This window comes from Chanodichthys erythropterus, chromosome 14, assembly GCF_024489055.1.
Source record: "Chanodichthys erythropterus isolate Z2021 chromosome 14, ASM2448905v1, whole genome shotgun sequence".
Lineage (NCBI taxonomy): Eukaryota > Metazoa > Chordata > Actinopteri > Cypriniformes > Xenocyprididae > Chanodichthys > Chanodichthys erythropterus.
The window spans coordinates 9,627,262-9,653,842 of record NC_090234.1 but is presented as its reverse complement, the minus strand read 5'-3'; the positions used below and the strand labels follow the sequence as shown (position 1 = coordinate 9,653,842).

Sequence of the window (26,581 nt, the reverse complement as noted above, 5' to 3'; positions counted from 1 at the left end):
TTTTTATAATTCCAAAATGCAAGAATTTGTATACACACCATCCACTGATACAGATACAATTCAATTGTATTTATAGCATTTAATTTTAAGATTTAAAATATATTTTATTAAAATATTACTGAATGTAGCAAATTGCTGTCTTATTCAGTTTTGTATGATGTTATTGTTTTGAACATAAGTTTAACAGTTTTGAAAACAGTATGTAAGCATGTGCAAATTGGCCTATACGTACAAAGAGTTTTGGCAGTTGTTGTGTCTGAGTGAGAAAAGAATTCATGAAATTTGAGAGATGTAGTCACTGAATGCATTTTGTGCAAAAGCAATGATAATTGATCCTCAGTTTAGCCCACATAGACTTCTGTTGTGCTCACTGTGTGAAGAGTTTTGCAAAAGTGACCTAAGTATTGAGAAATGTGTCCTAGCGTCTGTAAAAAACTGTAAATGCTATAAATACAATTGAATTGTATCTGTATCAGTGGATGGTGTGTATACAAATTCTTGCATTTTGGAATTATAAAAAATTTTAAAAATAAATAAACAACATAAAATATTGACGAATTCTGCATCATGTTTGATTCATTCCAGTAACATATATTGCAGTGAATTATAAACAGAGTTATGTCCTTGTTTTACATAAGAAAACATTGTATAATGCTACATGTTGTTAGTGTTTTTTAGGTCATTGTTTTGTGGGTGACAAAGTGTGTTTGTCGGCTGTCAACCTTTGCTAGTGTTCTGGAAGAATAAGTTGATTTGAGACCTGAATACAGTGTTTTGGTAGTCGTAATCCATTTTGAATGTGAAATGAACTGCTTTGCCAAGATGAAAGTTGGTTAGGAGAACTGTGTGAAGAGTTTTGCAAAAGTGACCTAAGTATTGAGAAATGTGTCCTAGAGTCTGTAAAAAACTGTAAGTGAATTTGTTGTGTTGATGAATCAAAGACTCATTTCAATCTTAGCTAGCCTCACACGGGGCACCACAATGTAGTGATTTTTACTCCATTCACCTGTGACGTAGTGATTTTTGATCATGTGTCACTTAAGGTGTGGTTATGAGGGTATCAGATGACCCCTCCCTCCTTTTGTAATACGGGGCACCAGTTAAGAATACTATCCTAACAATTTAAGAACACTCCAAAAGAGCTGTTCAGTAATTCAGAATTAATGTAAAATGGAGGGAGTCGGTCAACTGATTTATCTGAAGGATTTGTGAGAGTCCGGTCAACTAGTAGAGTCTTTGGTCATCAACACAAGGAAGACACAGTTATAATAAAATCAATGAAATTTATTAACAATAGACATGCAAGAGTAAATACCACAACGATTAATAATGAAATATTGAATATGCACTTCTAAAAGATAGTAAAATAATAATCAAAGGAGAATACTGAATTAAATCAAAGAAACGAATAAATGAAGTGAACACAGAATGGATAAATGCAATGCTGTTGAACTGAATGTAGAATGGAAGAGAATTGTATGGGAATGCTTCTTACGGAAGCCACCTAATGGCTCTGGTAAAATGGTGATAAATAATTGCTTATTTATCATTCAACAAATAATATCCCTATTATTTGTAACAAGCTGACCTCAAGTAACTGTTATCAGGTTAGAATAACATATGTTGCGTGTATAAACTAATGCCAAGGTCTCTAGAAAAGAGGTTTGGTAAGTTTATATTTACGTTCCACACAGTCGGGTGATCAATCCGGTAGCAGAGACGTCTTCCACTGATGATGCAGGCTGCGTGCAGTGGGAGGGCGCGGAGTTGCGATCCAGTAGTCGTGCCACACTGGGCTGGAGGATGCTGAACTTCGGTTGCGCCAAGAGGGTCCTTTAGGATGGACTGGGCAGCGGGGTCAGATGAATCTTCACAGGTTCCTTTGCAGGCTGGCTGCGTCGCTGAGGAGCCGTGTGGTACAGGCAATGTCTGCCGATGTAGAGGTCCTTTGCGGACTGGGCTGCGCTGCTGTAGAAGCCGTAAGGGTCAAATTAAGTCCCTCAATGCTGGGGCCCTTTTGCAGCTAGAGTGCAGCTAGAAGCAATGAAAAAGGTTTGCTCGCAAAAGCTTCACCTTAACTGTTTTGTAGTTTCTTTCCTCGTCAGGTCAGAAACTCAGGACGTGGAGTGTCTGTTAATGTCTCCTTCCCCATCGAGTTGGAAACGCAGAACAAGGGTGTGTCTACCCGGGGGACATATTTATCCCTTTCTGATGAGGAGGAGATTGAAATGTGGCGCCTTGCCGATCCTGAAGTGTGATTGGCTACTGTTATCTGAAGCAGCCCCGGTGTTGCCCACCCTAGTGTGGAACTCATTTGCATAGCATAAAGTACAGTGTTAAATTAGTGTCTTTAACATTTTACCCATGCATTATTTCTTTACCAAACCTCTTTCAAATTATTAAAGGCATCGTAGGGAGCAGATAGACACCAAACACGATATGAAATGGTTAAATCATCGTCCATGCATTTGTTTATCTCTTAACAGGTCTGTCCCATGACCTGTTGGTTTAGCAGTCAGTAACCATTAACATAAACTGTGCTTTTGCATGAAGATGGAGTGTATGTGATGCAGTTTAGATCAAATTAAGGCCTCCAAACATAGGTATGAATGGATTTAGATAGATCTCTGTGGCCTCTCTTTATTTCAGTCTCTGCTGCTCCATCCAGGAGGTCCTGAAAGAATTTTTATGGCAGTCCTTGCCTAACCCTTAGGAATGAGTTTAATGGTTAGAGTCAATGTGTCGTCCAATGAGAAGTCTTCTCCTTGGTTTTGGTGGGTGCAGAAGGTCCCCCTTCCTGTTCTGGAAGAGGTGTCTGGTAGTTGTCCCAACATCTTATCTGATGTTGCTGAACATTTATTAATGTTCATTCACCAAAGATCCAATCACGGTGTGGCACATCTTCCTACACACCGGCAGTTAGAGAGGGGCCCTGTCGTAAACTGGTCCCTAGAAAGCCATCTTGACTGGTGTTCACAACACAAATTTATCATTTACATAAAGGTCCCCAATACACCCCAAGCCTTTACTTTTCCAGTCAATAAAACCTCGGTCTAACTGAGATGGCTTAAAAAAGTGATTATTAGTAATTAGTAAGGGCAGAGACGTCAGGTAATTTAAGGTATTTCCTAATTTGATTTAATATTCTTATTGAATTTTTAATTTTCAAATTATTCCCTATTAATTTTGATGTAGGAGATGTTTTGGAAAAAAGTAAAACTGGGAGACAAGATGTTGTTAGAGAGATTGTCTCTATCCTAAGCCACAAAGGATCAGTCACAGAGAAAGTCTGGCCCGGGATACCCCTCTGCCAGTAAAGTAGCGCCCTAGCATTGGCAGCCCAATAGTAAAATTTAAACACTGGGAGGCCTAGGCCCCCCAACTGGGTAGGTTTCTGTAAGTGGATTTTTGTTATTCGGGGAACCTTATAGCCCCAAATAAATGGCATAATGATTGAATCCAAAGAAATATATAGGTAAATAGATGGGCAAATTCTGAAAAAGATAAAGGAACTGCGGCAAAATAACCATTTTAATTGCGTTAGTTTTACCAATCATCGATAAAGGAAGGAGCCTCCACCTGTCAATATTCTCTTTCAGTTTTTCAGTCCTAGTTATGAAATTCAGTTTGAATATATGCTTAGGGTTCTTAGGAATTACAAGATGCGTAATGTGGTCTTCAACTATTCTGAAAGGCAAAGAGCCAAATTGGCTTGAATTATTATGCCTAGAAAGCGACATAAACTCACTCTTGGTCCAATTGATGGTATACCCAGAGATTTTACCAAAGGCATTAATATAATCAAGCAAATAAGGAACTGATTTAGCCGGATTAGAAAGATATATTAATAGATCGTCAGCATAGAGACTGACCAATGCTTCAGTGTCTCCGATCTTTATTCCATGTATAAATGGGTGACTTCTAATCCCTACTGCTAGTGGTTCCAATGCCATATCAAAAAGAAGAGGAGAAAGAGGATCTCCTTGCCTAACTCCCCGACACAACTCAAAAGGTTTAGATTTATTAGCATTTGTCAAAATGGATGACAAAGGGCATCGATATAGAATTTTTACCCATTTAATAAAACATCTGCCAAACCCAAAATACTCAAGTGTTTTTAGCATATATGGCCACTCTATTTGATCAAACGCCTTCTGGGCATCAAGTGAAATGATTGCTCCAGTGGCTTCTTTACTGCGATCCTTATAAAGGATATTAAGGAGAAGACGAACATTGCAAAAAGAAAATCGCCCCGGTATAAACCCAGTTTGGTCTGGGTGTACTATTGTTGAGATGTGCCTTCCAAGTCTATTGGCCAACACTTTTGTTATCACTTTCTGATCAAAATTAAGCAGCGATATAGGCCTATAGTTGGCCGGGTCGGTGTTGTCTTTACCTTTTTTTAACAGTACACAAATATTGGCCTCATACAGTGAATTGGGGTGTCTGCCATTTTTAAAAGAATCATTGATCATTCTTAATAAATAAGGGGCTAGTTTTCGAGAGAAAGCTTTATAAAATTCACCTCCAAGTCCATCTGGACCTGGCGCTTTGCCAGACGGAAAAGAGTTAATGGCCTCTAAAATGTCTGCTTCAGAAAATGAGCCTTCTAAATCCTCTTTTGCAGCCTCGCCTAGTTGGGGAAGTTGTAAATTATCAAAAAAGGTATTGTAATCCTTTTGACTGGCAATGGATTTTGAGGAATAAAGATCAGAGTAAAAATGCTTCATTAATCTCCTCTGGACTGGTTACAGTCTTGTTTGTTTTTGACCTAATTTGGTGAATTGCATGTTTTGCTTGCTCTCCCCGTAATTGTCTTGCTAATAAAGTTTCTGGCTTGTCGCCTAATTCAAAATGTTTTTGTTTCAATTTAAGCAAGAGGTTCTCAATTCTTTTGCCTAAAATTGAGTTGTATTCATATTTTAATTTCAGTATTTTATTATAATCTTGTTGCCTTCCACTGTTTCTATATTCATGTTCTAATGTTGTGAGTGAATTTTCAATCTCCAGAAGTCTAGTATTGCTTTTTTTCTTTTTAGCGGCTTCATAAGCAATAGTATAACCCCTCATGACTGCCTTAAATGTATCCCAAAGAACTGAATCAGAGACTTGGCTATTGTCGTTTGTCACAAAGAAATCATCAAATTTAGCTTCCATATATTTTCCAAAAGCTGTATCTTTTAGCAGACCAGAGTTAAATCGCCAATGATAACTCTGTTGTGGCAAGACATTATTAAGCTCAAGTGTGATGGGACTATGATCTGAGATCAACATATTGTGGTACTTCGAACCCGCTATTCTGCATACCAATTCAGAGGTAATCAAAAAGTGATCAATCCTAGTGTAGGTTTTATGAATGTGTGAATAAAATGAATACTCCCTCTCTGTTGGGTGTTGCAGCCTCCAAATATCTACCATGTTTCTCTCCTTGATTAGTCTATTTAAGATCTGTACTGAGTTTAAAGTAGGAGGAGGCTTTGAAGATGATCGGTCTAAAAACGGATCTATATAACAATTGAAATCACCACCGATGATGACATTTGCACACCCAGATGGGATCATATCAAAAACTTTTTTGAAAAATTGAGAGTCGTCTATATTTGGGCCATATATATTTAACATTCTTATCTGTAAGGGGCCAAGCCGACCTGAGATCATGACATATCTGCCATAAGAATCAGTAGTCATTGAATCAAGTTGAAATGAAATTCCCTTCCGAAATAGAATTGCTACCCCCCTTGCTTTACTACTAAATGGGGCCTGATATACCTGGGATATCCAGCTAGCCCTAAGCTTGCGTTCTTGTCCAACTGCTATATGTGTTTCCTGAAGGAATAGGATATCTGCCTTCAGAGATTTTAGATAATTAAACACTTTACCTCTCTTGATGGGTTGGCCAAGCCCTTTGACATTCCAAGATGCTAGAGTTAAAGTATAATTTCCTTTATTTGTTTGATCCATCCATTTCGATTAACTCTTGTAGTATAGAATGAACCAGAATAACATGCCCCCTTCCCCAATAAAAAAAAAAAAAAAAAAAAAGAGAGAGAAAAAAGAACGCTTTAGTAAACATAGAACAATGTATTCTCCCCTCCCATGCCTTAAATGACTTCCCCAAATGAAGCATTATGGCTCCCCCTAATAACTAGAGCACCCTATTTACGAAGCAGAATAACACTCCCAATTAAGCTAATACTATGAGGGTAAAAGTAGCCTATGTAGAACAAAAAATACAACTCCACAACCAAGTCTAACACAACAAGAGAACAATATGCACTTACAGTCTCTATATATGCTCCATAGTCTGATACATCAGAGTTTATTCCTGGACAATCTCAACGCTTTGCCTCAGTTCTTTCTCCACATACAGCTTTGCATCCGCCGGGGATACGAACATTTTGGGATTTCCATTATGGCTAATGCAAAGCTTGGCCGGGAAGCGCAGAGTGTGACCCACCTTAAGCTCCCTTAACGATCTCATCACTTCACTGAAGCTCCGACGTTGTTCTATTACCTCAGCCGTGTAGTCTGGGAAAATTAGCACCTTTCAAGCTGACGTCCCTGACGCAGAATGCGCTCTTTATCCTGAAAGTAGTGGATCCGAGCAATCATTGCGCGTGATTTGGCTCCTTCCGGAGGTTTTGGCTGCGGGACTCTATGTGCGCGGTCAATGACCGGGGGGTCGGAAAAGTCAGCGAAAAGTTGCTTTATCAGATCTGCCACGAACTTAGTCGGTCTTCCTTTCTCGCTTCCTTCTGGAATACCAATAATCCTAATGTTGTTGCGGCGCGATCGGCCCTCGAGGTCGTTAATCTTGAACTTGAGTGACTTGTTCTCTTTTCGTAGATTATCCAAGGAAGTTTCCAGTGAAAGGATCCGAGTGTCATGATCACTGGCCAGCTCCTCTATCCTACTCTCTCACTTAAATCCCGTTGCGTCGTTTGTATGGCTTGAAGAGTGGTTTCCAATTTGTCAAATCTTTCGTTAAGAGTAGTAAGAATCTTATCCGAAATCTTCTCTATCAACAGCGACACATCTTTTTCTTCAGGGCCAAGGCCCACCTCTTGAGCAGCCATCGCCATGTTGTCAGTAGTTTGCGGCTGAGAGGATTTAGAGCCCTGAGGCGTTTTTTTTGACGGCAGTGGCGGAGTTTTGAGTTTAAGTGTAATGCTGGATCTCTGACAAAAACGTTTATCCCATTTAAAATGAATTTAGAGAATGTTAAATTACATTTTTATCGACTTGGTAGTGGAGGAGATGTCAAACACGTCTATCTCGTACACTGCTCCATAGCGCCCAGGAGTAGATTTTATAACGGATATTCCAGTCTCCAACGGTTGCACCTGTGTATTGCTGGTAGTGGATCAATTCTCCAAGTCCTGTCGACCAATTCCCTTGCCTGGACTGCCAACGGCTATGGAGACCGCGGAGCTCATGATCAACCACGTGTTCAGATATTATGGACTGCCCGAAGATATTTATCTGACCGTGGATCACAATTCACCTCCAGAGTATGGCAATCCTTCTTCAAGCTCCTAGGTGTGACCATAAGCTTCTCCTCTGGCTACCATCCCCAGACAAACGGACAGACGAAGAGGAAGATTCAGGAGATCGGCCGTTTCCTATGTACCTTCTGTCACGGCCACCAGGACTCCTGGAACCAGTTTCTGGGTTGGGCAGAGTACACCCAGAACTCTTTCCGTCAGTCCACCACTGGTCATACTCCGTTTCAATACTCAGCTACCAACCCCCACTGTTCCCCTGGGATGGGGAACCATTGGACGTCCCTGCAGTAGATGACAGGTTCTGGGACTCAGCTCATTTCCAACTCCAGCGGGCCCTACGTAGGCGCAGGACAACAGCTGACCTTCGGCGTTCCCAAGCACCCAATTACCACCCGGGACATCAGGATGCACCTGACCTGTAGGAAGCTGAGTCCTAGGTTCATTGGCCCCTTCACCATCACTCGGAGGATCAACCCTGTCACCTATCACCTGCAGCTCCCTTCTGAGTATAAAATTCACCCAGTTTTCAACGTTTCACTGTTGAAACCTCACCATCCCTCTGTTCTTCCCTCCACAGAGGAGAGCCGAGGTACCCCCCCTTCCGCTAATCGTGGATGATGGATCGGCCTACAGTGAACGACATCTTGGACTCCCGGCGCCTTGGTGGTCACCTGGAGTACTTAGTCGACTGGGAAGGATACGGTCTCGAAGAGCTGACATGGGTCGCCAGGAATGATATTCTCGATCCCAACCTTCTCGATGACTTCCATGCCAGACATCCTAACCGTCCAGCTCCCCGCGGCAGGGGTCGACCACCACGACGTCGGTCACACAGTCACTGTCCGGTCTCGTTAATGCATACCTACCTGTTATGCTTACCTCGAGGACTCTTCTAATGCCTGCTTACCTGTTTCCAGCGTTCTCCGTGGCTCCTAGTGTCTCTGTGTCTCCTGTGAGTGTCATCGTGTCATCATGTTAGTTTTCTTTATTTTACAAAAAGCACAATATTGTGTTTTTCCTCTGAGTGTACACAAATAAAAGAAGACATTGTATAGTTTCAATTGATATATTACTTATGTCTCTATGACAAGAAATGACGGAATATTTTAAGTCTGTTTTGCTGCAATGTGAAAAAAATCCTGCAAAACATGCCGGTGCGTTTTCAGACCTCAGGGAGTTAAACCTTCAAGGGTTTGGGCCAACTTTCACCCCCTGTGAATTCCAAATTCAGCCAGAATGTGAGAGTCTATAGACTCACCCGAAATTCTCATCTGTTCTCCATAACGAACTAACTCTCTGAGTTTTCCCTTCACCTTGGTATTTTTTTAGCTTGGCCTTCTTAAGCATTTTCATTTCTTGATCTCGTTGCATTAACTCTTCCAGAGTCGCTTTAGGTCTAACTGTACTGGCCTCAACTACTAGTTGGGGGTGTCTCTGATTATTATTTATTGTTTTGGGCTTCTGACCTGGTGTTGATTCAGCTCACTGACTCTAGCTGGCGGGTCTACATCAGAGTCAGGTTGATCATCTGATTCAACTGTTCTCTCCCTAAATCTCAGCCTTCTCTGAGTTGCGGGACTTCTAACGGGAGTCGGAACATTTTCTCTGCTCGCTACTACCCGCACTACCCACTCCTCCGACTCTTCCTGATCCTCACTATTTGAGTCACTCTTTGCATCGTCACTTTCAGCTGCTGTGTCTGAATAATACTCATCATATTGCTCATTACCGACTGTGTTTCTAGTAATTTTCTCTAGGGCTGCTCTATTAGTCAGATCTTTCTGTGCTAATATTGCCCTTTTTGCCCTCTGTGTCAACGTGGTATCTGCAAGTATTTCTACAGCATCTCCACCGTTGAGCAGACTCCAAACCTGGCCACAGGTTATTCCTGGTGCATCCCACAAATCTTCCTTAACTAAAAGAGTATTCTTTTTCCTACTCTTTGCATGAGTGGGCCTATAGGACCCCTGTCCTATTCTAAATGTCTCATAACTCTCTCCCAGCCTCAACTTTGGAAGGGGATTTTCTACCTGCTGCTTTTTCCCCTCTGGAAGTTTTTACTCACCTTAATATTGGCCATTGCGGATCTGGCACATATTCTGGGGCGTCTGCTCTAAGTTTGGATGTTTTTTGTCTCGGCCTAACCTCCTGTTCTGACCCCCTCTCGCCAGCGTTTTTATTTTTTTTCACTGTTGTTGTTATGTTTTTCAAAACTGCAGGATTTGGATGGCAGATCATCCACATCTTAGGCCAATCAGTCTGATGTGTCTTTCTTAATAATTCTGATACTAGGGAGGTCCCTGTTTCAATTTCATCGAATCCAAATTCCTCCCCTAATATTATTGACATGGCCACAGAGCGATATTTATTTTCTCTAGCCGCGGTGCAGATTCAATCTAGGATAATATCCATAATCATGGATACAGCTCGTAACTGTTCTTCCAGCTCTATGCCATTGCCTTTTCCCTGCCCAACCACGTGCAGTACAGGCTTTCCATTAGGTCCACCTTGCTTCCGCAAAATTACATCTCCTGTAAATAGAGGATTTGGCCTGCTCCGTAATAGCTTATTTGACTCATCCTGAAACACTCATCCTGCTCTTCCTTTTAAGGCGGCAGTGACTCCATTGTCATGTTTGAGAAGCTAATTAGTTGGATTAACAATCAGGTCACATTCTTCTTCTTGCTCTAAACGGCCTTCTCTAAGAATAATTAAATTCGTCCCTTTACCGAAATATATTCTTAGTGGCTCTTCCTCATCTGATGAGGGTTCTTCACTCGGACTTTCAGGGTTTTTGATTGGAGCGCTAGGATCAGGAGCGTCTTCCTTCTCATCTCTATGAAGCACGAAACTAAGGGTTATTGAGCCCCTCTGTGACTCATCTTCTAAATCATTGGGAGTGAGGTCAGTCCAACTCCTTGTTGGAACATTTGTCGACTGACTCCCATTCTCATCGAATAATCTGACTTTAGGGAATCCATCTTTACCTCCACAGTTGGAGTAGATGAAGGGTGGAACCTCTGCTCCTTCCCGTTTTCTGATATTCACTACGGAAGCGGCCGTCCTGACCTCTTCCCAAGGGATTTGACCGTACCCACAACTACACTGCATGAAATTAACCCATTCTAGTTTTCCTCCTGTGTCTTCAGGGACTAGATCTATGTTTACCATTTGAGCGAACATAATATCCTTTTCTTATTTCACAATTAAAAAACGTTTTTTGTCTTGACACAACTCACACTCCTTGAGAGTTTCTGAGCTATTTGTCTCTCTCTTTTGCAGGTCTTCACTCGAGCCTGCACGCGCTTACAGACCGCTCCTCTGAGCTGGTGTCTGTGGTTTGTGGTTACTCTTATCCCTTAAACCCTTCTGTAGTTCCTCTGAACTGTGTTTTGCCAGTTCCACCACTGAAGTGAACTCTTCACTTCTTCCCTGCACAGTGAACTGTATTTTTCGGCTGTGGTATGTGGGCATTACAAACTCCTCATTCTATTAACCCTGATGTAGCGAATTAACTCAAAGGGGAAATATTCATAATTAATCATAATTAATAATCATAATGAGTTATGAATAATTATTAATATTTCCCCGTTAATCAGATTAACTGATTATGCAAATCCGTTAATCAGATTAACTGGACATAGCTACATTAAAATTAATATTACAATCAGTTAACCTGTTCGTCCAGTGAACGCTCAGTGTTGATTGTTTATTAATTCTAAGAAATGTTAATTTCCAAGTTATGGAAAAATAATATTTCTTATTGTACTGTACTACTCAGAGCAAGTAGTCCGGATCTATCACTTAAGCGGCAATTCATTAGCAGACGGAGTCAGAACCAAACATGTCCTGTGCACAATCTTTATTAAATAACTCACAAACACATAACTAAACTACCAAACACGTAACATAACATGAAACACAAAGGGTCACACACACATACACAAGTCAGAATGAGTAATGATAGAGTTGAACCGGAAGAGATGCTGTTACTAGAGCTATATGAAATGTCAAAGGCAATCTGGAAAGGAATCATCAGTTTCTTCAGGACTAGCAACGGTACATCTTACAAATTAATACTAAATTGCTATTTAGTGTTAAAATGTACGATACTTGCAAGGTGCTCTTAGGCTGAGGAGCATCGGCTCTGCCATCTGAGGAGAGGTCTTGAGGATTCAGTTCGGAGTTTTTATCAGTCTTTTCCATGTTGGATGAGGAGCACATGGCTCGTTTGTAGGCCGAGGCCTACAGGCCTTGCCTAGGCCGGCCGCAAGGACAGTCCGTTCGGTCGTTCAGGAGCAAGGAGAAAGAGAGGGAGTGGCACTATCCACTGACTTTTAACCTCTGGTCAAAGCCAACCTCTTAGGAATGATGTGGGCCAATGAGGATGTTGTATTTCCGGGTGACATACACCTCCCCTTGTTGGGGCTTTTATGACCGATTAAGATTAAACTGGCTGAGATTTGAAGAAGGACTATTACAAGATCCTTGTAATACTTATGTGTTGCGCAGGTATGGACATACCGCATACACAAACATTCAAATCTTCCCGCTGGGAACCCGTAGACACTAAACATGGCATGATTGAAGTTACCTTGCATGTCATACCACTTAAAAATCATAAAACATGTAAATAAAATGAGTACAATACAACAACAGTAATAATGGATACCATTTCCTGAGATTACCATTTCTTTTATAGAACAGTCTGTCTATAAGTTAGTGCAGTAACATCTGTGTTCTGTGTGGAACATGCAGGGAAAATGCAGAGTTTTGTGTGTCTCTTTTCTGCTCTCCATGCGGCATTTATTGGTGCAATAAAGTTTGTAACAGAACTTCTCGGGGGATGGAAGCCAGGCCCCAGAATGAGGTTAAAACCATTGATTAACTAGCAAATAATCATGTCTGATTTGTCTCAATCATTACACTGAATACTCATTCCTTATATTCGAGCCCCAAACGTTGGGCGCCATGTTGTATTTTTTACTTCCTTCGATTAACACTCTGAGGTCTGCGGTATCGCCGGTGATACCACCACGTTTTTTTTCTAACCAGTGTGAAAGAGACTCAAAATACACAGTCAGTGTTGCACAAACAATTAAGAGTTATACACCATTTTAATCTGTGGAATATCTTCTTTTATTTGTGTACACTCAGAGTAAAAAAAAAATGTTATGCTTTTTGCAAAATAAAGAAAACTAACATGATGCGTGATCTCGTCTCCCTCTGAACGAAGTCCAATCTGATAGTTCTCAGAAAATGAACTGTAACTTAGTGAATACTAATCACACAAAAATTTGACTTATGTCTAAAAAAACATTAAAATGTCAGGGTTTAAATCTTGTAAGTCAAATCGGAAAAAATATTCTCTGTTTATGTAATCTGTATGAAAAGAGAGCCATGTCCGAAGTCCGTGATTCAGCTCATTATCCGCTAATGCGGCCACACCCACGGAGCCAACGCTATTCAGAGGCAAATTCTGAGTCAACACATGCATACATCATCTCAATCGTGTATTTATTGTCTTGAAAAGTGTTTTGAATAGCCATAGTTAGTTCGGTTAGTTCCTGGATTGCCTATTCTTCTTTAGCAGGCATTTGTGGACTAAAGTTGCAGAAGAAAAGAGCGCCCTCCGGCTGCAAGTATGAATTGAAAACACAGTATCCAGCATTCATAGTAATGACAATAAATCCTGAATAAATATTACTCCTCTGTATAGAAGATTGACAAACATATGAGAATCCATCAATATTTCTCCAAATGTGCATGCTTTTAAGCTAAAAGCCTATATGAAATTCCATAGAGGTAACATAATTGTTCAGACACTTTGCATCACAGATATACATTATATTTATAATAGAATACCATTATTTTAAATTGTAATAATATTTCACAGTATTGCTGTTTTTTCTTTATGTTTGATTTACACCATGGTGAGCTTTGAGATATGATCACAGAGGGTTTTTTCACAGCCTACCTGACTGAAAGAGCTCATTATTTATGCAGGTCATTACAGGTCTTTATGCGATTCTTTTGTCTTCTCAGGTGAGAATCACCCATTATTCATGATGATTCTCGCCTCCACGCATATTGTGTTTCTTGACCAAAGATGTTTTAGAAAATTTAAATCTCTCTATTGTTTTATATGAAGGATTAGGATGGATAATATTTACATAATTTTGAAGCAAAAACTAGTCTACAACCTCCAATACCCAGAAGTCTTATGAACACAGATTTAATATTATTTTTTTGGCCTTATTTCAGTGACTTAAGTTTTTTTTTTTTTTTTTTTTTTTCAATAACCACGCATAAACGTTATTCCTTCAAAAACACAAACATGTACATACATGTTCCTCACATATTATGGTAGCCCAGTTTGTGCTGAATACAGTGTAATGACACTTTTGTCATTTATATGTTTATGAACAACTGAAAAAAGCACAAATGTCAGGGCATGTCAAAACTTCTCCAGGCCCCAAATCAGCCTCAGACTCCAGAGGGTTAATAACCAACTATGTAATAACATATCCCCAATAAAAGCTGATCAATAAACAGCCCTTTACCTGCAGAATGTCCGGGGTAGATGATAAAACCAGCTGATCAGTAATGCCTAAGGAAGGTTCAGCCACACTTAGTTTGGATTCGAAATTGGAGCTTGTAAGGAATTAATATATATTTGTATATATATATATCTTATATACGATATATATTTATATTCAGGTTTCAGTTAATAGGTTTATATAAAAATAATTCACTCTGAGACTTGTTTAAAAGAGTTTACAAATGACCAATTATACTGGTATCTTTTAATGACAAAGTTCAGAATAAAAAATCTCCATTCAAATCAGAGGAGAGGCGTCTTCACCAATCGGCAAACTTCCGATACAGGTTTCACACTTTATAATCATCAGAAAGAGGAGGACCTTAATCGTCTCCTTATTTGGTACGAGAAAAGAAAACATACATTGTAAAAGGAAAAGATACACACCTACAGTTCCCCGAGTGAAAGGGAACCCACAGTTCCCTTTCACTCGGTCACTTTGACGTTACGTCAGAGACTGACGAAATGGGGTCTCGCCCGAGAGCCCAATCACCTTCGAGTGTTAACAAAACGAGCCAATGATACGAAGAGTATCTTGGTCTGCGGAATTTGCATACGCAAGCTCCACCCTACAGTGTGGGTATATAAAGAGCAGAGCGAGCAACACGCATTCAAGCTTTCGCTTCGGAGCCGAGCACATCGTTGCCTTCACCTGAGTGTTCTACAGGACGAGTCTCTGCAGTACTGGTGTGACGACGTGTTTCAGCGGATTCCAGTGTTCCTGCCTTGCCTGTTTCCCCTGAGCGCTTCAGTACCAAAAGAGCATTTTTCTAAAAGAGCTTACGGGTTTAAGTTCGCGTCTTTTTAAAGATGTTTTATCGCCCGTGTGTTTCTGGGTGTGGTCACTATATGGCGCCTCTTGACGGCCATGATCGCTGCCTCACGTGTTTGGGTTTCCAGCACGCTGAGGCGGCTTTCATGGATGGTTCATGTTCTCATTGCGGGAACATGACCATCAAGATGTTTAGATCGAGACTCGATTACCTTAAACAGTATCGAGTCCCCTCTGCCACACCCCGATCTTCGGCTGGTGGCCAGGGTGATCTGAGGGTCACGGTGTGGAACAACCTGACGAGTCAGGCTAAAGGGTATGCTGGGGTACCCCCTGTGGAGTGCTTGGTTGCGATGCAGTTGTGTCATCCGAGCTTCTACGTGGTGCAGTGATCCCAAGCTCCCATCCAAGGCCTGTAAGTTCTCGTCCACGCTTGTGGCCAAGGCTTACAGAGCTGCGGGTCAGGCCACTTCTGCCTTGCACGCCATGGCCACCTTGCAGGTCTATCAGGCTAAGGTGCTCAAAGGCCTGCACGAGGCGGGTGCTGACCAAGGGCACCTTGCCCTTCGGGCGACTAAGGTCATGGCACGCTCAATTGGTCAGGTGATGTCCACCATGGTGGTTTAGGAGCACCACCTATGGCTGAACCTGGTAGACGTGAGGGAGTCGGACCATACTCGGCTCCTAAACTCCCCTGTCTCTCAGGCCGGCCTTTTCGGTCGAGGTTGTTGCCCAGCAATTCTCGGCCGCTCAGAGACAGTCTGAGGCGAACAGCCATATCCTGCCCTGGCGGCCAGCTGCTGCTCCTACACCGCCGCCGATGTACCCATGTCCTCACAAAAAGAGCTGTTTCCTCTACCTCTGGGTCCCAAAAGGGCACGGTTGACAGTGTGCTCTGCTCCACAACACTCTCTTCTCCCCTCCCCACTTTTTCTTCAGTGCCAGCTCTAGAACACTGTGCCTTCTCACGAAGCCCCCTCTGTCACTCCACGGCTTCAGATGCTACCTCTATTACAGGACGCTATGCCTCCCATACCAGGGCCGTCTGTTCTGTCTCGCTGCCCCACCGAGGGTGCACCTGTGGTTCCTTTGACCCCACTGGCACGGTTTCTGGGAGCCTGGTTAGAGCTACCCAACCTGTCCCACTGGCTCATTCGAACGATCAGGCTCGGCTATGCGATTCAGTTCGCTCTGCGTCCCCCCATGTTTCGGGGGATCCGCGCTACGATGGTGGACAAAGATGCCCCTGTCATGCGTTCGAAGATTGCTACCCTTCTAGCGAAGGGCGCGATCGAGCCGGTCCCTCCAGCCGAGATGAAGTCAGGTTTTTACAGCCCATACTTCATTGTACCCAAGAAAACAGGTGGGTTACGACCGATCCTGGACCTTCGGGCTTTGAACCGGGCTCTTCACAGACTCCCATTCAAGATGTTAACGCCCAAATGCATCTTCCAGTGCGTTCGTCCACTAGATTGGTTTGCAGCGATGGACATGAAGGACGTGTACTTTCATGTCTCCTTTCTTCCTCGACACAGACTGTTTCTTTGGTTTGCTTTCGAGGGGCAGGCATTTCAGTACAAGATCCTCCCCTTCGGGCTGGCCCTGTCTCCCTGCATCTTCACGAAGGTCGCGGAGGGAGCTCTTGCTCCTCTCGGGGTCCAGGGTGTCCGTATTCTCAACTACCTCGATGACTGGCTGATTCTAGCGCACTCTCGAGAGTGGTTGTGCGAGCACAGGGATCTACTGCTCAGACACCTCGAAGAGCAAACTCTGCCCAGTGCAGAGGATCTCTTTTCTCTGTATGGAAATAGACTCGGTCGCGATGTACGCGCAGCTTACAAGCGAGCGCGCAGTCTCTGCTGAATTGCCTGAATCAATTCAACGGCAAGACAGCGGTCCCACTGAAACTTTTTTAGAGGCTCCTGGGGCATATGGCTTCCGCAGCTGCAGTTATCCCGCTGGGGTTGCTCCATATGAGACCGCTTCAGCATTGGCTTCACGACCGAGTCCTGAGATGGGCATGGCAACAGGGCATGCTCCGGGTGACCATCACCCCGGCTTGCCGCTTGACTCTCTCCCCGTGGTGGGACCTGAGCTTTCTTCGGGCTGGAGTTCCCTTAGAACCAGTGTCCAAGCATGTTGTTGTGTCAACGGATGCCTCTGCTACGGGTTGGGGTGCCATGTGCAACGGTCATGCTGCCTCGGGCTCCTGGACAGGACCCCAACTTCAGTGGCATGTCAATTGCCTCAAGTTGCTGACAGTACACCTTGCCCTTCACCGCTTCAAGGCCCTGCTGAGAGGCAAGCATGTATTAGTTCGTACAGACAATACGGCGACTGTAGCGTACATCAACCGTCAGGGCGGTCTACGCTCTCGCCGTATGTTGCAACTCGCCCGCCATCTTCTTTTATGGAGTCAGAAGCATCTTAAGTCGCTTCGTGCCATTCATATTCCGGGCTGACTCAATCGTGCAGCCGACGAGCTCTCACGACAGCAGTCCCACCCCGGGGAATGGAGACTCCATCCTCAGTCAGATATTAATAATAATTTAAAGTTCAGTAAGCTTTAAAATGTGATCCCATTGATTCCTTATTAGGAAATATTCCTTTATTTCCCTGTTGTAAATTAGAACAGATTAACACAATTTTTATTACCTTTAAGACCACAAGTGAAAACTAATAAATAAAATAAATTCCTGCTAATTTGTGAATGAAAGACAAATCACAATGTAACGAGGTTAGTAGATGGGGGAAGAAGGAGGCGGGAACCGTGAACATTCAACAAAACTTTAATATAAAATAAACAAAGAACAAAACGAAAGTAATGCCGGCAGACCCTCGCGGACGTCTGCCGGCCATACAAACATAATAAAACATAACATAAAGTCCAGGCCTGGTCCTCTCTCGTCTTTCACTGTAGTCGCTCCTCCTTTTATGCTCCCGGAGCTCCTCCGTTAGGGACTCAAGGCCGATGCGCCTCCCAGGTGAAGCTCATTAACACTCGCGCCACCAGCCTCGCGCCGTTCCCTCGCGGCTCTCGCCCGCCCTGGTCGCCACATACCCCCATCGCCCCTCGCAGGCCGGGGGGTACTCCCGAGACTGCGCTCTACTCCCCCCCGGGGCCTGTCTCGGCGGCCGCAGCACCTGGGGGTAAGGACAGACGAGACGAGACGAGAGAATGGAGACGGAAGCAAGGGGAGCGACAGGACGACAGAGGGGAGAGAGGAAAAAGAAAGAAAGAAAAAAAATTCTGGGTCCGGCTCCCAGACACACTGCCGCTCGGTCCTCAGCCTGCCAAGAGGCTCTTTCTCGTGGTGCCATGCGGTGGCACTGGACGCTCGGTGGACGGCCCGATCCTCCACCGCCTCCTGGCGGCCGGCGATGGCTCCTCCGGTTGAGGGCAGCCGGCAGCGAGTCCCCCGTCCCCTGCTCCTCCCCTTCATGGCGGACGGCAGCAGGCTCCGGCCCACGGCAGACGGCGGCGACTCCTCCGCTCCCTCCAGGTCCAGGACGGCAGCCACCCCACCTCGTCCCAGGAGCACGGCATCCGGGTCTCCGTCCCACCTTTCACAAGGCTCCAGCACCACCGCCTCGGGCAGCCTCTCGCGGTCTTCACTTCTGCGCTGCCCGAACTCCGCAGCACCTCGATCCCCCTCAGCAGCGAGGGCTCTCCGACAGCATGTCCCTCCTTCCTCCTGGGTTTCGGCACCAATGTAACGAGGTTAGTAGATGGGGGAAGAAGGAGGCGGGAACCGGCGAACATTCAACAAAACTTTAATATAAAATAAACAAAGAACAAAACGAAAGTAATGCCGGCAGACCCTCGCGGACGTCTGCCGGCCACACAAACATAATAAAACATAACATAAAGTCCAGGCCTGGTCCTCTCTCGTCTTTCACTGTAGTCGCTCCTCCTTTTATGCTCCCGGAGCTCCTCCGTGAGGGACTCAAGGCCTATGCGCCTCCCAGGTGAAGCTCATTAACACTCGCGCCACCGGCCTCGCGCCGTTCCCTCACGGCTCTCGCCCGCCCTGGTCGCCACACACAACAACAACAACAACAACAATAATAATAATAATAATAATAGAACTGAACATCAAGTTATATACACTTGTTTATAAAGAAAGAAAGAATTCCAGGTTTATAAAGCTTTTTGCATCAAAGTCATAAAAAGACTTCAAGCTGCAGTTGCTGCCAAAGGATTTTCAACTAAGCTGGGGTCTGAATACTTGTGTCACTGTGTTCCTGCTTGTGCAACAGTCATTGTATCTGTGGGCTTTTGTTATATTGCAGAGTGCACATGAGCGTTGGAGTGACTGGTATCATTTCAGCATGACACAGAAGAGTCTGGTACTGCAGGACTGGCAGCGTGATCACTCAGAACTGCTCCTGAGGGCACTGAGCGTGTTGGAGGACTGCAGGATCTCTCACATACAGCAGCAGGATCTTCAGAACCAGCGTTCACATCAGCAGAACATCTGCCTGAAGCTGAGAGAAAAGGTTTTTTACATTTACCATCTTAAGACACAGCCACACTAGGTCTTCTGTTTTTAATATATCACAAATAATACATGTGGCTGTATTGTCATCTCTCGTTCTCGGGGGGTGGGGGGTGAGGGGGGACGATATATATATATATATATATATATATATATATATATATATATATATATATATATATATATATATATATGTATACAGTGCTGCTTGAAAGTTTGTGAACCCCTCTGGAAAATGTAAATAATTTTAACAAAATAAGAGAGATCATACAAAATACATTTTAATTGTTAATTTAGTACTGTCCTAAGTAAGATATTTTACATAAAAGATGATTACATATAGTCCAAAAGACAACAGTTGAATTTATTAAAATGGCCCCATTCAAACGTTTGTGAACCATTGATTCTTAATAATTTCCCACCACTCTTAGTTTCCAATTCCAATTTCCAGCCGTCATTGGTTCAACAACTTGCAATGAGTGAACCAATGACGGCGCGGCTTTGCTGCGCGGGCTATGGCGACAAAGAGGGTGGGGTAAAGCCCTATATAAGCGAGCGTTTCGCCATAGGCCACTTAGTCCTTTCTCCTTCAGCGACGACTCGTCTTCTCCTCGCTCATCCTCGCCGAAGCCTGCTCGCCTGGAAAGAAGCTCGCCGCCTTGGAAAAAGCTCTGCTGCCGTTGAACAGGCCCCACAGCGGACCCTGCTGAGTCGCCGGATTCGCCAGCGCCTTCGCCCTTGTCGACTGCCGCCTGCGCACCATCGACGAGCCGCCGCCTCCCGCTTCCTGCAGGACCACCTCCGCCCTCGCAGGAAGAGCGTACGACTCTGCGGGCCTCTGGAGCTCAGCGCTCCACTCCATCTTCCAGGTCTTTCAAGCCAAACGTCTCCGCTCCATGGATGAGTCTGGCGTTGAAGAAACTGCCTTCAGGGACCTCCGCAGTGCGACTGACTTAGCCCTGCGGGCCACGAAGGCCGCGGCCCAGGCCATTGGGAGGTCGATAGCCAGCCTGGTCGTATTGGAGCGCCATTTATGGCTTATCCTGACGGAGATTAAAGATCAGGAAAAGACGGCCTTCCTGGATGCACCCGTCTCCCCGTCAGGACTCTTTGGACCAGCAGTGGAGTGGTTCACAGAGCACTTTACGGCAGCACAGAAGTCTTCTCAAGCGATGAGACATTTCCTGCCCAAGCGTTCAAGCTCTGCATCTGCTCCCAGCCGCCCCAGGCCTGCGCCGGCTCAGCAGATGAAACCAGCTCCCTCTGCTTCACAAGCTGCGCCACCCAAAGAGCACCGCCAGCGCTCGCGCTCCTCTAAGCGCTCGACTTTCCAAGACGCCAGGGACCCCGGCCCAAGATTGTGCTGGACCCGGCGCCTCCTAAGTTGTCCTGATCGGCCAGAAAGGAAGAGGATCAGGGCATGTCTCGCTGCGGCCGGACCACATCCTCCCATATCGGTGTGCGACCCCCCTCTATGCGGGCCGCCGTCCGATGTCATTCTACCCCTTGCTACCCGGGCCAAGGCTTGGCAGGCCACCCCCGGCGTATCAAGTTGGATTCTGAGAACCATAAGCCTAGGTTACTCGCTCCAGTTTGCCAGAAGACCCCCACGCTTCGGTGGGGTTATTCAAACTACGGTACAACCGGACGATGCTCACGTCCTCCGGGCCGAAGTTTTAACTCTTCTGAGGAAAGGGGCTGTAGAAATAGTTCCCCCTTCGCAGAGCGATTTGGGCTTCTACAGCTGTTGCTTCCTGGTTCCAAAGAAAGACGGCGGTCTCAGACCCATTCTGGACCTCAGACTTCTGAACCTTTCCCTCATGAAGCGAAAGTTCAGAGTGCTAACGCTGAAACAGACCCTTCCGGCAGTCTGATCAGCTCTTTGTTTGCTTTGGTGGCCGCACCAATGGGTTTCCGGTCTCAAAGCAACGTCTTTCACGTTGGATTGTCGACGCTATAACGCTCTGTTATTCCTCGGTGGGCACTCCTTGCCCCGTAGGAGTAAGAGCGTACTCCACTAGGGGTATGGCCTCTTCTTGGGCCTGGTCCAGTAGAGTTTCCATTAAAGACATTTGTGAGGCGGCCGGCTGGTCCTCGCCATCCACTTTTGCCAGATTTTATCAATTGGACGTTGCAAGCTCAGGTCCTCTCGGCGTAAACACGCGGCCATAATAGTTTTGCGCAAAACCCGTGAGTTTCTCCCTCGTAGTGCACAGGGGTTACGGCGGCTTCGGCCTTCCTACTTGACATTCGGTCCCCTCGTGGTGTCCGGTCAAGTCCAGTCGTTTCCCCAGCAGTGGTTGAATTCGTTCCCCCATACGCAGTACGAGTGAAGTATCGTAAGGGAACTTACTCGGTTACTAACGTAACCTCAGTTCCCTGAGATACGGAACGAGTACTGTGTTACTTGCCGTGCCACTAGGCTGCGGCTCAGTGTCGTCGCTTCAGTCGATATGGCCTGAGTGGCCTATGGCGAAACGCTCGCTTATATAGGGCTTTACCCCGCCCATTTTGGCGGGAAAGTTAGAGCGCTTTGTTGTCATAGGCCGCGCAGCAAAGCCGCGCCGTCATTGGTTCAACGACTTGCAATGAGTGAACCAATGGCGATGCAGCTGCACTGCGTTATTGAAAAGGCTTCAGTAGCGGGGAAAAAGGGAGACTTTTCCCCCATACGCAGTACTCGTTCCGTATCTCAGGGAACCGAGGTTACGTTAGTAACCGAGTAAGTTTTCGGATGGGACTGGATGAGGATACAAACCTTTTGGACCGTGTTTTTCATTTTGTCACGTTCAATTTTTCCAGCCACTCTTTAGTTGTCATAGTTACAGATTGTTTTGAGTTTCAGTTCAGGTGTGTCTTGTTAATTTTCTTGTTAAGGTCCTTTGTTGTCTCTTTGTTGTTGTTACCTTGTGTTTTCCTTTAGTCTTCATTGGTTCTCGTTTATTGTGAATGTGGTTTTCTGCTGTGTATTTCAGCATTAAAGGCTGCATTTCTCCTTGTCGTATGTTCATACACCATGTTCCATGACAATCTACAACTGTTGTTGTTCATGTGTCCCTTGTTTGTTCTGGGCAGTAAAATTGAGCTCTGTTCTTCAGAAAAATCCTCCAGGTCCTGCAAATTCTTTGATTTTCCAGCATCTGTTACATATTTGAACCCTTCACAGCAATGACTGTTTGATTTTTAGATCTATATTTTCACACTGAGGACAACTGTAGGACTCAAATACAACTATTATAAAAGGTTCAAACATTCACTGATGGTCCAGAAGGAAACACAATGCATTAAGAACCAGGGGGGTGTAGACTTTTTAAATTTGAAGATCAAAGTAAGTTGTACTTAATTTGTCTCAGGGAAACATGCAGGTATCTTCTGTTGCTTCCGAAGGACAGTCCTAAATGAAAAAAAAAAAAAAAAAATTCAACAAAATAAGTTCAAAAGTCTTCACCCCCCGGGCTCCTAATGTATCGTGCTTCCTTCTGGAGAATCAGTGAATGTTTTAACCTTTTTTAATAGTTGTGTTTGAGTCCCTCAGTTGTCCTCAGTGTGAAAAGATGGATCTCAAAATCATACAATCACTGCTGTGTAGGGTTTAAATATGCAAAAGATGCTGTAAAATCAAAGAATTTGCAGGACTTGGAGGATTTTTCTGAAGAACACTGCTCAGTTTAACTGCTCAGAACAAACAAGGGACTCATGAACAAACTTTGAAAAACAAACAAACAAACAAAAACAGCCATTGATCATCCAGGAACCACACACAGTATTAAGAATCAAGGGTATGTTAACTTTTAAGCGGGGTCATTTTTATAAATTCATTTATTTTTTTGTCTTGTGGACTGTATGTAAACATCTTTTATGTAAAATAACTTATTGAGGACATTACTATTTATTTATTTAATATAAACCCCTCTTATTTTGTTAAAATAATAAACATTTAGCAGATTCTGCAAGGGGTTCAGAAACTTTCAAGCAGCACTATTTATGTATATATACAGTATATATAGTAGTCAACTGTTACGGATGCTGGTATATCAAACACACGACGAGGAAGAGTAACTTATAACAAGTCTTTACTAGATTATCCACAGGGAAAAACACAGAATCCAGAGTAGAGCATACACTAAACACATCCAAACACAAACGAGACCCGACAAACAACTGAACACAGACAGGAACTTAAATACACTGACACAAACAAGCTAGACAGGTTAACAAGTGGGCGTGGTCCAATGAGTGTCCATGGTGACGGAATGTGGCGGGAAACAGAACAAAGGAACATGTGACAATGCAAACAAACAAACTAAAAGTCCATGTGACTGTGACATTACGCCCCCTCCCGGAAAGGCGCGTCCTCGCGCCGTAAAGTGACATCAAAGGGGAGGGCTGGAGGGGGTTCTGGAGGTGGACGGCCGACCGGGAGGAGGTGAGAAGCAAAAGTCCATGGTGGAGATGGTGGAGCCTTGAGCAGAGGCAGATGTTGTGAGCTGACCCAGGCCACAGCTAAGACTGCGTCCCATGGCGGTGGCGCCGGAGGGAGGAGCCATGGAGCGAAGATCATTGGAGCCGCCATGGGGACAACCGGAGGTGACGGCGACACTGATGATGAAGCCCACCGCAAAGCCAGAGAGCCGATGTAGTGGAGGGACCCTGAAGATCTAGGCGGCCGCGACGTAGCCGTAGCGACGATCCCCTGAGATGATGGTAGAGATCCGGAGGGCTGAAGGCGAGCAGGAGCGACCGAGGGCGGAGGTGGAGCCTGAGGGATGCCCGACCCAGGTGGAGCCGACGTACTGAGGGAGTCCTGCGAGGCTGAAAGTCCGACGATCTCTGCCGGCATCGAGGGAGGAAGGAGCGTAGGTGCAGGAGTTGGGACGCCGGATCGAGGAGGACTGGAGCGTGCAGAGGCAGAGGGCGGAGCCAAGGGCTTCTCACAGCCGTGTTGAGATGACTCCCAGAGGGCCCGAGTTGTAGCCTCACCACTGAGAGGAGGCGCAGAGGGACTGATGGGAGGCGTCAATGAAGGGATGACAGGAATAGCTGGGGACTGGGGCAAAAACTGTGGAGCAGAGGAAGGTCCAAAACAAAAAACAGAGTCCAAGGTGTGCTGGAGAGGTAGTGGATGAGGGAGGTTGGGAGGGAATACAGGGCTGGACGGGACCAGCAAGGAAAAGGACAGTTCAGGGCTGGACGTGACCAGCGGGGAGACGGACAGTTCAGGGCTGGACGGGACCAGCGGGGAGACGGACAGTTCAGGGCTGGACAGAACCAGCGGGGAGACAGGAACATAGACAGACTCAGGAGATAGAGGGGAAAACAAGACAACCTCTTCAACATCAAAAAAAAAAATTCTCTCCAGTGCGGTGGCCGAACACTCACTCTCAGTGGTGGGGGGTTGGGCGGGGCTCGCTTCCATCCCGTCGAACTCCACTAAGACTCCCTCAGCGATGGTTGAGGCAGCCGACTCACACACCTGGTCAGGCACGCGTTGCTCAGGCTCCATGGCGATGTTCAGCTCGGTCGCTCTTGTGTGCGCTGGCGTGTACGTCGCGGCGGAGTGGCTCTCGTTGCCTGCAGTGGGCTTGGGCTGTCGATCCTCGCAGTCGGGATGTTGTTGGCTGGGCACTGGGTAGCTGGTGGGGTTGTCGTCGATGATGTTAACTGTGAGCGGCGAATCACAGGACACCAGCACCCACTCGACGTATTCCATGAAGCTCCCTCGAGGCCCCTCCCCGGACAGCAGCGCTTTGGTGGGGGTGTTGAGGCCGGCATACAAGAAGTTGCAATGGCTGCTGTCCGGGTAATGTGTAGATGGTGCTAGGAGCAAAAAATCCTTCAAATGTGCCTCGGGGGAGCGGTCCTTCTGCTCAAGGCAGAGCAACAGAAATGCAGGTGAGTACATAGTGACGGGAATACAAAAAAAAGTGAAACACGAAAAAACACTGACACGAAAAAAAACAAAAAAACACTGACGACAAAATAACGCCGCAACTGTATTGGTCGGGTCTTCTGTTACGGATGCTGGTATATCAAACACACGACGAGGAAGAGTAACTTATAATAAGTCTTTACTAGATTATCCACAGGGAGAAACACAGAATCCAGAGTAGAGCATACACTAAACACATCCAAACACAAACGAGACCCGACAAACAACTGAACCCAGACAGGAAATTAAATACACTGACACAAACAAGCTAGACAGGTTAACAAGTGGGCGTGGTCCAATGAGTGTCCATGGTGACGGAATGTGGCTGAAAACAGAACAAAGGAACATGTGACAATGCAAACAAACAAACTAAAAGTCCATGTGACTGTGACATCAACATTTGAAGTGGATCAAAAAAGGTTAATCAAAGTTGTCCTAAGAACTAAGTTGTCCTAAGAAGAAGGTTTTAGGACAACTTTGATGAAAGGTTTTGATCCACTTCAAATGTTGACTACTATATATTGTTCAGCAGCACTATGTCTTGCTTGCAGCAGCGTATCGGCGTTTGGCATTATAAAGTTCCTGTACTTGTTCTGCAGCAACAGCAGCAATAATCTACAACAACAGCAATAATCTATAGCAGTAGCAATTCAATTCAGCAGCAGTGTAGCAGATTTACTCTGCCAAGACCAAATACATAATTATTGTCATATTCATTACCATACTAACAATCTTCCGAGAGTTGTCATGATAGAAATACATAGTTCTATCATGAAACTCTGATGACTACAAGCTGATTGGTCCATATTACATCTGCAGCCAATGAGCTTGTTGCAGCAATAATCTACAGCAGCACCAATTCAGCAGCAGCGTAGCAGCTCTATTTTGCCAAGACCAAATACATAAACATTGTCATATCCATTACAATGCCAACAATCTTCCGAGAGTTGTCATGATAGAACTATGTTTAAAACATTAAAGGAAACAATTGTACGTAGATTTCACTCAAAGTTGTGCGTACACATGCTTAGTGAATGAGACCCAGTTTCTTACTGATGTGATCTGACTGTAATTTAGTTATAAATTGAGATCTGGGGAATTTGGAAGCCAAGTCAACACCTCAAACTTCTTGTTGTGCTCTTCAAACCATTCCTGAACCATTTGTTTTGTGGCAGGGTGCATTATCCTGCACTGCCTCTGCCAGCTTGCCTTCTTCCCATAGTGCATCCTGGTGCCATGTTTTCCCCAGGTAAGCAACGCACACACACCCGGCCA

The 26,581-nt window shown here is 44.9% G+C and overlaps 1 protein-coding gene across 1 annotated transcript in view; it reads left to right on the top strand.

The window, feature by feature from the left end:
- LOC137036191 (coiled-coil domain-containing protein 148-like) overlaps positions 1-26,581 on the top strand; it is a 147,064-nt gene that overhangs the window by 48,399 nt on the left and 72,084 nt on the right. The window contains exon 6 of the mRNA XM_067410228.1: positions 19,172-19,378. Within this exon, the coding sequence (XP_067266329.1) occupies positions 19,172-19,378 (207 nt within the window). The remainder of the gene's footprint in view (positions 1-19,171; positions 19,379-26,581) is intronic.